Source organism: Mauremys reevesii, linkage group 3 (genome assembly GCF_016161935.1).
Source record: "Mauremys reevesii isolate NIE-2019 linkage group 3, ASM1616193v1, whole genome shotgun sequence".
Lineage (NCBI taxonomy): Eukaryota > Metazoa > Chordata > Testudines > Geoemydidae > Mauremys > Mauremys reevesii.
The window spans coordinates 72,362,029-72,379,097 of NC_052625.1; the positions used below are offsets into that span (position 1 = coordinate 72,362,029).

General features: G+C 38.9%; 1 protein-coding gene across 11 annotated transcripts in view; it reads left to right on the top strand.

Annotated features, from left to right (window-relative positions):
• The window catches only part of AKT3 (AKT serine/threonine kinase 3), a 285,284-nt gene that overhangs the window by 172,983 nt on the left and 95,232 nt on the right, over positions 1 to 17,069 (top strand). For all 11 annotated transcript variants that reach the window (XM_039530509.1, XM_039530513.1, XM_039530512.1 and 8 more), the window contains 3 exons: positions 5,652 to 5,783; positions 11,401 to 11,466; positions 14,671 to 14,739. In XM_039530509.1, the coding sequence (XP_039386443.1) occupies positions 5,652 to 5,783; positions 11,401 to 11,466; positions 14,671 to 14,739 (267 nt within the window). The remainder of the gene's footprint in view (positions 1 to 5,651; positions 5,784 to 11,400; positions 11,467 to 14,670; positions 14,740 to 17,069) is intronic.

The following is a 17,069-nucleotide window of genomic DNA, read 5'->3' on the forward strand; positions in this document are numbered from 1 at the left end:
TTTTCATTTAGCGGGTGGGGGAGATTTCATGTTGTTTTGTTTAGTTTGTTTTATCTGTGTGTGTGGTGAGAAGCTCTGGGGGATGGTTTGGATCCTGCCTCTAGAAGGTCGGAGGCCCTGGGAGGTGCAGATTGCAGGGAGAGCCAGTCCTGCACTCACCCTGCAGTAGAGGCACCTGTCCTGTAGGGCTGGGCCTGCCAGGTTGCAACACCACTCACTCAAATTTTCACCCCTTCCGCCCCATTATGCTTGGAGTGGGGAGCTGGGCCCAGCCCCATGGAACAGGAGCTGTTGCTACAGGGTGAGTTTTTCATTTTATTTAGTTTATACATTTTTTGTTCATTTTTGTGTTCTTTTGTATTTGTAAAAAACACGGGACTCTAGAGAAGACTAGTCTTTTGCTGAAGATATGTATTAACATCTTCCATGTGGTCACCACACACTTGTGGTCACACATTACATGGTGGACCTGTTTGCAACAGCACAGTTGTAATTTAGAAGTGTTCTACAAGCATCTGCTTAAAAGTTCCATGTGTCAACCACAATGTAATTATGCTTTATTATATGCAGGCCGGAACATAGAACAGAGAAAATTAGCTACAGTAAAAGCTGTGTTTTCCAGCACTTTACCAACCGGAAAGATCTAGAAACCGGCATTTCTGACAGGGTTGCCAGCAGTATTCCCTCTCATTTTTCCCACCCATGTTTGGAATGAATTTTGTTGTGCGTACCAATATGGAGGTGATGTGTGACACATCACATAACAAAATTCACGTGGTGGGGGTGGGGCCAAGGGCTTTGGAGTGTGGGAGGGGGCTGAGGCAGAGGGTTGAGGTGCAGGGGTGTGAGGGCTCTGCGGTAGGGCTGGGGATGAGAGGCTCAGGGCTGGGACAGAGGGTTGGGGTGAAGGAGTGTGAGGGCTCTGGCTTGGGGTGCGGGCTCAGGGCTGGGGCAGAGAGTTGGGTGCTGGGGGTGCGGGCTCTGGGGTGGAGCCAGGGATGAGTGTTTTGGGGTGCAGGAGGGTGCTCCAAGGCTACGACGGGGAGAGAGGACTCCCCCGAGCTGCATCTGGGCTAGGGGAGAGAGGTGCCTCTCCTTGGTGCAGTAACTCCGGAGCTGGGACCTCAAGATAGACACCCATCCCCTGGCAGGTCTGGGACGGGGTTGGGTTCGGGCCTGGGGAGGGCCGCCGCAGCTTGGTTGGGACCGGGATAAGGGCGCCCTGGCCATGGTAGTGTTGGGGCTAGGGGAGGTTGGGACCAGGAGAGGGGCGCCCCTCCCCCGATTGTGGCAGGCCTCTGGGCGGGTTCCACTAAGAAGGCTGTGCATCTGTGCAGCTTACAGGGACCTTAGGCTGCCAGGTGTCTGGATCCAGGCGGTGCTCACCTTGAGTGGTTCCCCACAAGTGGCGACAGCAAGTCTAATGCCAGCCCTGGCAAACCCACTTTGGGGTTCTCAAACCCACAGTTTGAGAACCACTGTGCTAAGCCTTCACTAAAACTTAAACTGGTTAAAGATTTTTGTAAGAAAATCATCATATAAATTTAAAACCGAGTAAAAGAAGCATTCTTGATTAGGTCCTTTTTGAGATGATCTCTACCTGTTAATCCTCTTCCTTCTCTTTTGTTCTAAAAACTTCTTTGCATGATCAAATTGTTTAAACTTCTGGAGGTCACCATTATCAATTATCTTTGCTTTAGCTGGAAAGACCTTCACAGCTCTTTTTGCCCCAGCCACTAGCAATTTTTTACTTCTCTTTTTTATGCCTCTGAGTTTCCTGTGCTAAATCAGCAAACACATTTAGTCACTTGCCCATAGATCTCAGGTTTTGTGCAGTTCCAGATGTGGCATTTTATACAAATTATTTAATGATCAAATTTTCAAACAGTTTACCTAAAATCATAAACTTCATCTTTAAACACAGTTGTGTAGATTTAGGGCAAGTAAAAGGCATAGACAGTCATGGAAAATGAAACCCTCTATTTATCTACTGGCAGGTTTTTCAACAATAAAGGTGATAGTATTGGTGTAATATACTTAGACTTCTTGAAGGCATTTGACTTAGTACTGCATGACATTTTGATTAAAAATCTATGATGATACAAAATTAACATCTCACTTAAATGAATTAAAAACGGTCTAACTGAAAGGTCTCAAAATATAATTATAAATGGGGCAATCTTTGTGTGTGTGTATTTCTATGGTGTTCCACAGGGATTGGGTCTTGGCCCTATGCTATTTAACATTTTTGTCAGTGACCTGGAAGACAATGTAAAATCATCACTGATAGTTTGCAGATGACACAAATTTGGGGAGTGCTAAATAATGAAGGGGACAAGTCATTGATAGGGAACATTCTGGATTGCCTTGGAGGCAGGGCACAAACACACAAGTGTTTTAATATTACCAAATGTAAAGATATACATCTAGGAACAAAGAATGTAGTCTAAGAAGGATGTTGATAAAGAGGAGAGGTTTCAGAGAAGAACCATGAGAATGAATAAAGAATTAGAAAAACTGCCTTATAGTGATAGATTCAAGGAGCTCAATCTATTTAGTTTAACAAAAAGAAGGGTAAGGGGTGACTTGATCACAGTCTGTAAGTACCTTCATGGGGAACAGGAATTTGATAATGGACTCTTCAGTCATCAGACAAAGGTACAACACGATCCAGTGGGTGGAAGTTGAAGCTAGACAAATTCAGACTAGAATTAATGGATACATTTTTAACAGTGAAGGTAATTGACCATTGGAACAATTTACCAAGTGTTATGGTGGATTCTCCATCACTGGAAAACTTTAAATCAAGACTAGACATTTTTCTAAAATATATGCTTTAGTTCAAACAGGAATTAATTCAGGTAAATTCTGTGTCCCATGTTATACAGGCGGTCAGATGAGATGATCACAGTGGTCTGTTTTGGCCTTGATAAATAATGCTTCTTTCTAAGGATTACAGGGATATTTTGTTCTCCATGGTCTACACAGTTCTGAGCATCTCTACTGAATCTACCAAGTAGTGCAAAGCATGATAGTTTGTCAAACAGGAAATGTGATTCACTAAAATAGTCATAGAGGAGCCACAAAACATACATTAGATGGGAACAAATTTTAAGTACCACTGAGTTGGGCTGGATTCAGACTGGAGACCTACAGCAACAGGCTGTGTAGCTCATTAGCAATGTCATGAGGTATTTAGTCATCCCATAAGTGCTAATTTAAGTGGTGGTCCCGTATCTTTTTATATTTTAGCTTCAAAAATTCTACATTGAGCATTAAAGTTGCAAAGCCAAGTACTATGGAATGCCAGGATTAATTTTGTTGATGCAACTTGAGTTATGTCCCTTGTGCACATGCATTATAAACAGACTTTAATTACATAGTCACATACTGTCTTTTCCCTGATGGATCGTCAGCAGGATTTGAACCCAGGAGCTTCAGAGCCACAACACAGATCTCTGCCACTTAAACGAAAGGAGCGAATGATACATACATGAATAGGCTTTTATTTTGTATGTGTATCAGCCCCTAGAGAGGGAAATAACACATGCTTGGCCAGTGGATTACACAGCTGTAGGTGAGACAGCAGTGGGATGTTGGATATTGGGATTCTTGGGTTTTGTTTGTGGTTCTGGCAGCAGAGTGTGATCTAGTGGTTAGAGACATCACAGTTCAAGCATGTAGGTTTTGCAAACTCATTCCAAAAGGCATCATGGCTAAGTGGATGAATTTTTGCATTGCTTTTGTCTTGGAGACCTGGGTTCTTTTTCCACATCTGCCTGAAGTGGCCATGTGCAACATCTCAATTACCTTATTTGTAAACTGTGGGGAATTGATAGTTTCCTGTCCCTAGGGTAGGGATATGAGACCTTGATCAGTAAAGAACACAGTGCATAGAAATGTTAACACCAATCAGCAAAAGAGGTGAGACCAGAACCCATAGTATTCTGGCTCCTAGCTGAGTACACATTACATGGGACCAAAGGTTATTTTAAGGGACAGCCTCTCCATCTCTTCTCTCCCCTCCCCCCGAATGTGTGACTCTTAGGGCTTGTCTACACTGGCAATTTACAGCGCTGCAACTTTCTCACTCGGGTGTGTGAAAAAATATCCTCCTGAGCGCAGCAAGTTTCAGCGCTGTAAAGTGCCGTTTTAGACGGTGTTTCAGCGCTGGGAGCCACGCCTCTAGGGGAAGTGGTTTTTTTAGAGCTGCGCTGTGACCACACAAGCCACGTTAAAGCTCTGCCACGTTGCCAGTGTAGACGAACCATTAGCAAGGCATGTATGTGGAAAAGCAGCCTAGTGCATCATTATCATTTGAGATGGATGACAGATGGGAGGCCTAGTTGCCTGTACAAGCAATCTTCTTTTTTCCTTCATAAGAAGGGGGTATTTGTGGGTGTGTGTACACACATGTGTATGCTCATGCACACTCACGGTCTTTATTAGGTATGAGCAAAAATAACTAGGCATGGAAATGTGATGAGAGTAGCCAAGTTGGGGAGAATTATCATTAAATCCCAGGAATGAGGAGCACCCTTTCACTGACAAGATCAGATTTAATGGATTATGTTGTTACATGCAGCTCCTAAATGCCTTTCTCTGGCTCAGCCCCTTTTAAACACTCCTGGATTTTTAACAGTTGGTCATTTCTGGGTTCCTAATTTTCCAGATTTTTAATTTTTTTAGAGAGACTTAAACTATAGTATTTTATATAGTTTTTTAAATTTGCAGTTTCTATTTTCATGTTTTCAGTCTGTATTCAGTGTTCACAGTATCTTGACACCCTTTATTTGTGCCTTCTGTAACTTCAAAACTGCTTTTAGAGAGGTCAAGAGGCTTCAGAATGTTTCCCTCAGGATAACTAAACCCATCACCTAAAAAAGGAGTGAGCAATGGTAGACTCACCAGATTCATCAGCCTCCTTACCCTGCCTGCTTATATTGATAGATATGAAGGTTTCCAGATCTGTTTTCTGCTAATATTTTGATTTCTTGGAATCCATTTTGCAGTAGTTCAGTTAAGTGGAAGAAAATAAAAATGCAAACATAAACACCAGGTTGGTTCTGAAAACAATCAAGCAGTAAACTCTATACCCAAAGACTTAAATAAGCCAACAGCTGGTGCTAAGCTGCAAGGTCTGTTACTGGCATTGTATTGCAGTTAGTGGATCATGTATGTTTAAAACAAACAAAAAAACCCAAAACCCGTCAGTCCAGAGCCAGCAGCAGCCTGATGTTAAAGGAAGCTTGTGAGTGGCCATATTTCTTTCACTCCCTTTGTTCTGCTAGAGTTGATAATCTTTCTTAAACTGGCAGAATCCATGAATTTCATACTAATTTGTTCTGCATGTGCTGTTGCTAAGAATCATTACATATGATATATAAGATCACTTAATTTATATTATTTGGGGTTTTTCTAGAGAATATAAACTTAAATAATTATATTAATAAATGCATTAAAGGTATAGTTGAAGCCTTAAACTAAAATGTTCTTCACTATTCTGAATTTGATTGTGGAAATCCACTATTTGTATAACTTGGTCTTAACTTGCTGTCAGTGGTACTGTTTGGTAGTGGCAGTGCACCAAATGTGCATATATGTAGTATCTGCATAGTACAATCCTATTCTTGATTTTTTCCTCCATCCAGACAATGAATGATTTTGACTATTTAAAACTACTGGGGAAAGGCACTTTTGGCAAAGTTATTTTGGTCCGAGAGAAGGCAAGTGGAAAATATTATGCGATGAAGATTTTGAAAAAAGAAGTTATTATTGCAAAGGTAAGCTTATATTTTAATATTTTCCCTGCTCAAGTATTCCTTTGGGTGGGAAATTCCATACATAACAGGCAAAACGCCAGTGGTTTCTGATGGTAACTATAAGTTTCTAAAGGGATCTAAGTTCTCTTAACATTTGTACTTCATGAGCCTTTTTCCATTGCCTTACCAATCTAATGAACAGAAAGCATTTGGATGATCCTTGCTGTGGTCATCTGGATCTATGTTTAGGAAAGCATCAGAAAGATTGTGGAAGCCAGGTTTAAATAAGAAGAAGATGTACTGTGGGAAGTACTGTAGGCTTACAGGAAAAGATTATTTAAAAGTAAACTGTGATCATTCTCAGAGTAATTTGCTTGAAGTGGAGCAATTAAATATAGCTTAAATTTTATTCCCTGCCTTGCTCATGGGATAAAGAATTTAAAACTTTCCATTCCTATGGGACAGGAAAAATCTGAAGTTTATGCCTGTAGGGCTGATGTTAAAGGGGCGGGATCAAATAGTTTAAACTTAGTGTTTGATTAGCCTGGTATTGCCAACTGTTGTGATTTGATTCTTAGGCTGTCACTGTAAACTCTGTGTAGTTGCTCTAAGCTGATGGGAGAGCTCTCTCCCATTGGCTAAATTACTCCAGCACCTGTGAGCGGCGGTAGCTATGTCAGCAGGAGAAGCTGTAGTGTAGCCATAGCCTTAGACTCAAAGAGTTCAAGGCCAGAGGCACTGTTAAATCATTTAGTGTGATCTCCTGTGTAACACAGGCCCTTAAATTTCACCTGGTTACCCCTGTATTGTGCCCAGTAATTTATTGTGACCGTTGCAATATTTGGTGGTTTATGAAAACCTCAGCTGCTGGTATCAGATTATTATGTGAGAATTTTATCTTTCATCTTAAAAAAAAGTAAATTTCTTGTCATGTGGAAAAGTTTAAAAATTTGAACTCTGAATGTCAGGAGGCAAATCCAAAGAACCCCAATCTGATGATTTTTTTGTTGGTCTGACTCATGATATTTGAGGCCTGGGGTTGGCAAAACTGATAACCATAAAATTCTAATGGGATTTTTCTCATGCATTTTATATATTTTGCTTTTAAAATATCACTCTATACATTTTTGCTTTTAAATATAATTGTGGGATGAACTGTGCTATGCCAGAACTTGCAGCCAAGGGGGATAGGGGCTGTGGTGGTTTTAAGCTACCTTTGTGCCTTCCTGATTCTGGACAGCTCCAAGGGCTAGAGCAGCTCTCAGTGCAATTTAGACAGCCCTGTGGGTGTACAGCGGCTGAGTGGCTGGTTGTTCTGTGGGTGGAAGTGCTTCTCACAGCAGCCCTACCCCCAACACCTTTGTTCTCAACATGGCCCTTTTATTAGTGCTTGTGTAGGGATCCTCAGGAGACAGTCTTATGGATATCTTTCTTAGTTCCTGTGCTGAGAGAATCCTTACCTGGCTGCATGCAGGGCCTTTAGAGCCTCTTTATGCCATTTTCTTGCCCTTTTACCCAGTGTAAAGATGCCATAGTTGGGGTGGCTTTTGTATCGGTTATACAAAACCAATATTTTGGCTTCCCTTGTTCACACTGATGGCTGCTGCAGTAACACTGAATTTAAAATAAAGTTAAAATAACATTTCTTAACATACTTATATTTTCTATTTCTGTGTAGCAGGTTCTGCTCTCCATTAAACTAATGAAAATCTAAAGTAATTCTGTTGCGGTCAATGAAGTTACTCTGTTTACTTCAGAGATTCAGAAACTTGCTCATTAGGATAGTGCCAGAGATCCAGATTTGATTTTTCTTTTTTTTTAATTAATTTATTTTTTGTTTAGTTTGGTCTCACCCATGCTAACCAAGGAGTTTTAATGTCTGAGGAAGCAACACATTCCTTAATCTCTGAACTTTGACCTCGCTAGATTACTGTTTATAACTTTGGAGGCAGTGGTGTTCAGTTTTCCATGGTTGATAGGGTGGTAGTGATGATGTGAGGTCTTGGTGAAGTTTAGAATGGGGGGATATACTTGGGTCTTCAGAAAGAGTGTGGTAGATTCTCTTTCCCTTCCCACCACATGCAAAAATATGACAGGCTAGTAGGCACAGTTGATTGGCACGCTAACATCAAGTACATCCACAGAGATTTATAAATGATAGCATTTAACCTCTAGAGCACAGTGTTTAAATTGATACTTAAGGGCACAAGTTAAAATAAGTTCTTCAGTGTCAACCTAGTCTTCATTTAAGTACATCACATAGTCTACTTACAGCTTGGTATAATATGCACTAGAGAAAACCATGATTGTAACAGTAGGTGTTTTATGGTTCAGGTTTGAGATGTAAAGGCAGACCTGTGTATGGGAAGGTTGTAAGGCATCTGCCCAGTTCAATTTCGGTGACAGATCAAACATTGCATTTGTTCGGAACTTGCTACCAGTATTATTAAATCTTGGGCCGATGGGATCATTGACAGCTTTTAATGCCCTATAACTCATGAACCATTGAGCTTATAAACAAAAGGTATCAATCTTTGGTAGTTCCCAGCCTTTCATTTGTACACATTTGTTTCCACCTCAAGCACAGCGAACTATATTGGACCTAAACTTTGCATTTAATTTAATTTGTTTCTTTCCCCCCCGCGTAAATTCTGGCATTATTTTTGAGAATCACTAAAACTATAAACTAAGAGGCACATCCTCAACTGGTGCTCCAGTGTCAATTTACACAATCTGAGGATCTTCCTCTTAGTTTCTTATTTGCTCAAGAATGGGGTTTTCAGCAGCATTTCATGTTGGTCTAACTCAGGTTTCATTGAAATCAATGGGAGCAGAATTTGGCCAATGCTTAGTGCTTTTGAAAATCCCTTTCTAATGCTGTATGCTACATAAAGCAGCTGGGAATCCTAGCTTTCAAATTAAATAAAGCATTAATCTCAGTCTAAAGCTTATGATGTGACAGCTATGAAAATCGTGCCAGAATTGAACACCAGGAGTGAGGAAGCAAGATCAGAATAGAATTACTTGATTTTTTTTTAGTATTCTTACCAAAGGTGTCTCAAATGGCATTGTGGGATTCCATGTTTGCTTGTGTGTCAGAGATTCCTTATATTAGGTTCTCATTGACATCCAATGGGGGCTGGTTGGTGCTCACCACTTCTGAAACTCAGGCAGATATCTAAATGACTTAATGCTCCTATTTTTTAAAATCTTTGCTGTTTTGAAATGTGCTCAGTTTACAAGTAATACAGTTTTTTTTCTAACTTTTAGTTCTGTGCACTCAACCTGAGAAATCAAGCCTCAGTCCTTTTCCCCACATCACCAGTAATAAAGGTTCTGCAGGCCAAAATAGGCCCTTGAATAAACCTGCACAGTCCTACCTATAATGGGTTTGCATAGGTATAACTGACTGGAACTTAAACAAATAATTCTGTCAGTATTTTTTGTGCAAGTGGGAATAGAGCCCTCCTTTCATACTCATAGCTGTGTGACCTCTGCAGAGGTACCAAGAGTAAAGTGTACTAAAATCTTAGGCCCTGATCCTACAAACACTTAAATATGTGTTTAATTTTGCTTTTGTGTGTGGTTCCATTGACCTAATATGAGTAATGTTATGCACATGTTTTAAGTATTTGCAGAATGGAGGCCTTATTCAGTAACTAAAAGTAAACATGTATGATGTAGTAAAAACTGACAGCAGATCTGTTGAATCCGAGGGTGCCATTTTTACATAGTTACTGTTCAGAGCAGAATTGTATTGTCATTTTATTTACTTTTGTTATTTGAATGTTAAGTTCTCTAAAATGTTTCAGCAGCTCTGTAAATCTTAAATAATAGGTAAATGTTGTGCTTCACTGTAGTTTCTTTTCACCATGAAAATCAAGGGGCATTTGAGAGTCATCCTATTGGTGACAACGTAAGTAGTTTGTTTCCATGCTGAAAAGGAGGACTTCTTGTCCCCCCCCCCCCCCCCAATGATAGTATTATTTGTGCCTCACTTCATCTTCTTTTTGTATGGATACGGAAGCTGCTTGTGACCTCAGCAGCAAGGGACTCAAATTGTATCTTAGACTTTTGGGAAAGGAGTCAAAGCAGATGTAAACTTGATGTTAACATTTATTCAAGGTTTAGGGAAGTATTGAGATGTTTTATTAAATTAACTGAACAGGAAAAACATGAAAAATTTGTAACAAGTTAGGGCCAATCCATGTGTTAAGATCCAAGTGTGAATTGCTGGGGCCAGAAATATTCTGATATATCATCAAATGCTTTCCGGAAAAATGATAATGAAGTAAAGAGAGAGGAATTTTTGTTGTTTTCATGGATACTAAATCTACTCTCAGACTATCAGATAGTAAAAAGGGGGAGGGGAATATTTACATAGCATATAAAGTAGAGTTCTAAAAAGTTACTTGACATTGCCCTTTCTAGTTCTTTATCCAAAAAAATTTCCATAAACTTCTACAAATATGCTAGAAAATCCTCATAGTTCCTCCACTAAACTGTTTTAATGGCTTCCTCTTGTATGTGGTTGTGTTACATTCGCCCAACATTTCAGTGCTATTCATTTTCATACACTAAATGACACCATACAGTTTTAATCACTAACTTTTTGTTGCAGTTATTTTTAACTTCTTATTTTGACCGTCTTCTTTTTATTTTGACAGTCTTCTTTTCAGTATAATTCATAACTCCTGGCATCTTTGGTTAATTTGTATCTTAAGGGTTTCTTTTCTTCATAGTTTAGATTAATTAATATGTACCTTGCAATAGTATTACATTTTCATTATTTCTATCATTATTTTAAAAGTATACTTTGAACAAATGCATTTGCTTATTGTTATTGCTGATACTTCTGATTCACACCAAACTAATCTTCCATTCACTATGATATTCAGCAGTTGCTAGGCAACCCACACAGTAAGTTGCTGACCCTCCTACCCTTTTAAAGATAATGCAGATAAAGGGGTTATTCTAATGAATTTTCTTTGTGAACTGCAAATCAGACATACGTTTTTGATGTTATTGAGTTAAATTATTTTAAAACAGTGAATTATTATTTAGAGATTCATTGCTACTCTAATTATGAGTTAATTGTAAAAATTTAGAGAGCCTCTGAAAATTTTAGTTTCTTTTATGTTAAGATTCAGTTGGGTGTGATATATGCAGTTGCCTCCCAAATTTTATCCATTTGCATTTGATACAAAAATAAATCGTTACTGATTAATACAAAGTTGTAGACTGTTACATGTGTAATACTAGATGCTTCACATCACAACTGCTATGTAGGACCATAAGTTGTCTGTATTTTTAAACCATCAATTCCTTAATAATTTCCTCTTATACAGAAAGTGGTATAATAGTTCATCCATTAGCACTAGAAAAAATAGGGACTCAAATACAGGGTGTGTTAATTCATCTTTTACCACATTAGGAGCTATGCTTAATTTTCTCCCTGTGTTTTTAGAATATATTTGAATGATAGAATTCTTTGAAAAGAAATAGCAATTATCAAAACTGAATGTGCTATCTCATTTTAAGATTTTGTATCTTTGTCTTGCCTGAAGTAGTGAAATTAGACTTATAAATTAAATATAATTTTCATCTCTCAATTCATGTTGAACCCTTTATTATTCAGGATGAAGTGGCTCACACTCTTACAGAAAGCAGAGTATTAAAAAACACTAGACACCCTTTTTTAACGGTAAGTATTGGGAATACAGAATAATTTTTTAAATGGCTAATTTTTAACCTGAGGGATATACAACTATTGGGAAAAAATTGTAAATAAATACATTTTAAAACTTTATATAACTCATGTGAATTAGGGTGGCAAATATCTTGAGTTTATGGTAAACTGTATTAGAGTTTGGAAAATGCATTTAAGGTTTGCAGTTTAGAAATACTAAAGGATCTAATAGTTTAATAGAGCTTAAATTATATGAAAGCAAAAAAAAGTTAGTTGTAAAATTAAAATGTTGCATTTTTTGTGGATTCTTTTATCCATTAAAATAAAAATTAAGTTGTAGAATTTTTTACACACTGTCAAGAGACTAATTAGAAGAAAGTGGATTTTAAATGGTTAGAAATTGAAGGGAAGATACTGAAACACATGTTTGTGTCTGGCAAACATAACGTATAATAACAATAGTTCAGTATCTTTGTGTACTGTGTGCTGATTAAATGTTTTAAAATATGTAATATGGACAATAATATGTATTCACCATTTTTATTATGTATTAACAAAATAAAGGAAATAGAATGACAGATTAAATGCATTTGAGGTTCACTGCAAATTAAGGTTAGTCTACAGTTAAGAAAACCAGTTTCCCAATGTAAAACAAAGTTAAATCCCTCCTCACTCTCAATTTACCCAAAAATATATTGATGTCACATTTTCAGAAAATTAAGAAAAACAAACAGTTTTATTCCGGTCTTCTACTATGTTAAAAAAACAATGCTTAGTGGGTTGTAACTTTAATCTGGAGACTATTACAGATTTTTATATCTTATTTTTTAAAATAAGGCTAATTATAATATGAGCATGATAAACTATATATACACTGATTTATAAACAACCATTTAGACAGCAATGGATATATGGATGATAAAGGTTTTTTGGATTTATATTAAACTAGATATATTAAAACATTATTATAAAAGTATATCGGGAGATATGAGAACTTCAGAAGTTTCTTAAATTTCAGAGTATCAAGATAGGCAAGAATATGTCTACCATAGCCCATTTCAGAATCTAGAACATGTGAAGGTAGATTCATCATCGCTTAAAGTGCCTTCCATGCTTATGGTGTTGAACAAATATTAGTGATATGATCATTTACCAGTTGTAAATTTGTTTATTCACTCAAGATAAAAGAAACCTACACTTGATGTCTGGAAGGTTATTTCCAAAAATGTTAGTATTTGTAACAAGAAAGATTAAATAAATTAACAAAATTATTATTTGGTATTAAACAGAAAGTAAATAGAAAACTCCTCCTCTTCGGCTTCAAGTCAGTCCTGTAACTCTGGTTCTTGAACTCTGCCTTCATATAGATGAGGTCTTCCTGGAGTTTCCCAAGCCAGCCCCTCTTATAGTTCTTCTCAAGCTGGTCAGGAAGTGGTTATCCCTTTCTGCAGGAATTTTTGAGATTTCAAAAAGTTTTCCTAGTCCCAGCTGGGATGACAGGTCAATCCTGAAAATTTTTGTGAACCAAATATCTGAAAGAAATATTGGATCGGTTCAGTGAAAACATTTTGTTTAATTAATTTCAAAATGTTTCATTTTGATTGTGACCTTTTTAATTTGTAAACTATTCTTACTATACATTAAATTTTGAAATGAAGTGATTTCACAATGAAAAATTGAACTTCAGATTTGAAAATGCAGAGAATGGGGCACTAACAATTTCAGGGGGTTTTTTTGTTTGTTTTTAAATTGAAACAGGAAATTTGTCAAAACAAAAAAGTTTGGTTTTGATGAAACGGTAGTTTCCAATGAAAAAATTTAGTCAAAAAATTTGTGACCAGCTTCTTTTAAGTAAAGATAAATAGGAGGGGGAAGATGAGCTGAAATTAACTTTGTTCTTCAGGGAATAGATAGTGCCTCTGCTACATACGTTGATATAATTTCTTAGTTTCCCCCTTTAAAAAGTACTAATTTTCTCCTTCGAAGTCGTATATATAATTCAGATAGTCAATTTCATCATAAACTCTGTATATAGCATAATGTTCTATTGTGATGACTTGTTCATTTTGCTGTTTTAAAAGCTATTTTATGGAGGCTGAGGCTGACATTATAGCTATACTTGGCAGACCAAGTAGACATTTTGGGCCAAATTGTGCTCAGCTTGCCTAGTAGCACAAAGGCGCATATGACGCATATGGGTACATGGGGTGGGGAGTGGGCAAAGCCTTGGCCTTGCTCCTCAAACCACTGGTCACATAGCTGGTATGTCTGGGAGCTATATGCTGTACCAGGTATAGATCCAGCACAGTTTTCTCCCTTCCCAGAGCAGCCGGGAGAACAGCAGGGCAGTTGACTCCCTTAGCCACAGTCTCCCTCCTGGGCTACTCTAGGGACAGCACAACAACGTGCAGCTCTACTTACTCTAGGTACGTTGTTAAGTCATGATCTATCCTTTCATAATTACATTGAATCTTTCTACACTGCATTTCAAATAATTGGGCCAAATGCATATCTGTAATGGATTTATAGTCAGTAGATTTACACCAGGAATGACTTTGGCCCATCATGAGCCATTCAAACCTTGGGAAGTCAAGATTTTAAATTATATGAATAATAAATGTTAATTTTAAAAGTTATATAATTTTATGTATTACTAATTTGGCACTGAAAAAATGTTCAGCATTGAACAGTACATTAAAATAAAGGCAGTATCTGCTTTGAAGATAAGACAGACAGACATAGGGATCCCATTGAAGGTTCCTCCTTGCTCCCCTCCTCCCACAATATTCTAATCTTTCTTCTTATGGGTACCATAGAAAAAGTGGGTTTGGGGTGGTATTAGAATGAGGAGAGTATGGTGGTGGAAGATGTGTGGCTAATACCACACATTTGGAAACGAGGAAGACATTTCCTTTCGTAGTAGGATTAGAAATGCCAGTAGAAAACTATGCTTATTTTTAATGGCAACATAGTAAAAAATAATTATCTTATTAATGTACACAGTGCTGAGTGAGCAAAACGTGTAGACTTTTCTTGTCAATGGCTCTCATAGTAGAGTGCTTCAGATAGAGAAGTAGGAAACAGTGATGATACATTCCAGCAATCAGATTTGTCTGTTTAACAAGATACAATTAAATTTTTGTTACCATTCTAATTACTAGAAATCGGGTTAATATGTGAAGATAATTTTTTGTGTTTTTGTTTTTTCTTCTCTTTAAGTCTTTGAAATATTCCTTCCAGACAAAGGATCGTTTGTGTTTTGTGATGGAGTATGTTAATGGGGGAGAGGTGAGTCAAAGAAAAAAAATGCATTTACACTGGTATTATTGCCATTAGGAAGTATTTTTTAAAGATGTACTTTGTCCTGAATTTTTTATTTGTGTTTGATGGAATTTTCTTAAAATAGGAAACTACCTATAAAAAGTTTAGAGCCAGATTTTCAAAAGTGTGCTTTGATTTTTGAAAATCTAGTTTGTCGTATTTTAAAGTTTCAGTGCATGACAAAGAAATAAGTTTAGCTTTATAGCTAGCAGGCTAGCCATGTGCATGCCTACTGCCTACTAGAGACTCTTCCCTCCTGCAGCCTGTACTGCTCTCTCCAAGTTCCATGCAGGTTGCTACATCTTTCCTTTTAACAATTGTAGTTGTGTCTTTTGTACAAGCATTCAGATTGCTGGGGCCAGAGGTTACTAGTACATAACCCAACCTTAGAGATATGGCCTTTACAGCCATCCTACTGCTGCCTGTTAGGCCTCATAATTCTTCAGCTGTGCTGGTCTTTGAACCAGTCTCCTACTTCTTGTTTGTGTTAACACTGTTGGTGGGGCACTTGCAACCATCCTGTTGCTGCCTTTATTCTGTCAGTTGGTGTCCTGTTGGTCCTCAGTATTGCTCATATACCTCATTTCTTCCAACTCTCCTGTGTCAGGCCAGGATAGCTGAGGTTCTTCTTGTGTCTTCCTGGTCCTTGCCTTCTTGTCCACCACTACACTGCAGTTGTCTTCAGTTTTGTCTCTGCCACTGTTCTGAATCTGTACCTACCTTATTTGACCTGTGTTCCATTGCAGCTTGAACTGTTACCTTGTGCCATTGCTTTGTGTGGCTGTTTGAAGGTTGGACTGTAGACTTGCTCACCTCTATGTAGTGGCCTCAGATCCTTGGCTCCATTAATGTAGTGGGATGCCCACTTAGCTTGGCATTCTCTTAACTGTTTTAGTGTACTGTCCTTTGTTCCTCTGCTGGGCTGCAGCAGACAGTCATTCCTCGGAAGCAGAGTCTTGGTTCTCTGACTCATCAGTCTCTGTCTTGGGCTACTCTCTAGTCCCTGGGAGGGTTTATTGTGATACTTCAATGTTGACAGGTAGAACGATCCATTCCTGTCTGTTTTGCCTTTGGCATCAGTCTCTTGGCTTTGACTGCCAACTTGGTGGGTTTTTTGGGGGGGGGATGTAATGTATTGTGGCCCAGGTCAGGTTTGCCATACCTTGTAAAATGCGTCTGTAGTTTCCTGATGACACTTCTGGCCTGAGTTTTTTCCAGGTAGTCCACCTCCCAGAAATTAGAGTAGTAACCTACTTTGACAACATAACTTCTAATAACAGGAACTAACTTTTTCCCAGGGTTGAGCTGGGATTTTGTGAGGCTGTAGTCGCTTTCTGTTGATTACTTTATTTGTTGTACAACTTGCAGTGTTCTGTGTATGCTCTACTGAGAATTGGGCATTAATTCCTGACTAGTAGATACACTTCCTGGCTCATCTTAAATATGCTTCCTTTTTCAGGTGTGAAGCATGTATCAGTCTCATGATGTTTGTTCTTAAATTTGCTCAGTTTCCTTTAAAAAAAAATTGTGTCTTGCACACACAGTTCAACCCTCACCTGCGGTACTTGCTCCTCGGCATCTGGCCAGCCTTGGAGTATGAACTGTTTTAGTTCCTGTAGCACTCCGCCCTATTCAGTGTTTTGTTGGTTTGCCTGGGTCCTCCCATCTGAAATGTGAAGGTATTATAGCATATTGATAGACTATCTCCTGTTCCACAAAGCCATCAGTGTTGTGCTCTGGAAGGTATACCTCACTCAGCATATTCGCTGTCAGTAGTGATTTTCTTGTACAATACTTTATGCGTACATCAACCTGCTGGAGTCTATCATGTGTTGTTGTTGTCACTTGGGTGCTCTCAGCAATGACTTCATAGCTTCTGATCAGAGTGCACAACTATGTTATGCCCAAAGATGAACTGTTGGCAGAGGTGAAAGTAAGCTCTTGCACACGCTTTGCCAGACAGGACTGGCTTCCCCAGTGGTGATTTCAAGGGCCCAGTGCTCCAGCCGTTTCGGGGAGCTCCGGGCCCTTTAAATCACCGCTGTAGCTCTGGCAGCTGGGCTTGGGCAGGAATTTAAAGGTCCTGGAGCTCCGGCCCCTACGGGGAGCCCTGGGCCTTTAAAGCGCTGCCTGAGCCCTGCTGCCGGAGTGCCGGTGGCGCTTTAAAGGGCCCCGGGCTCCCCGCAGTGGCCAGAGCCCTGCTACCGCTACCCTAGCGGTGGCAGGGCTTCGGAGGCGATTTAAAGGGCCTGGGTTCCCCGCAGCAGCCGGAGCCCTGGGCCCTTTAAATCACCGCC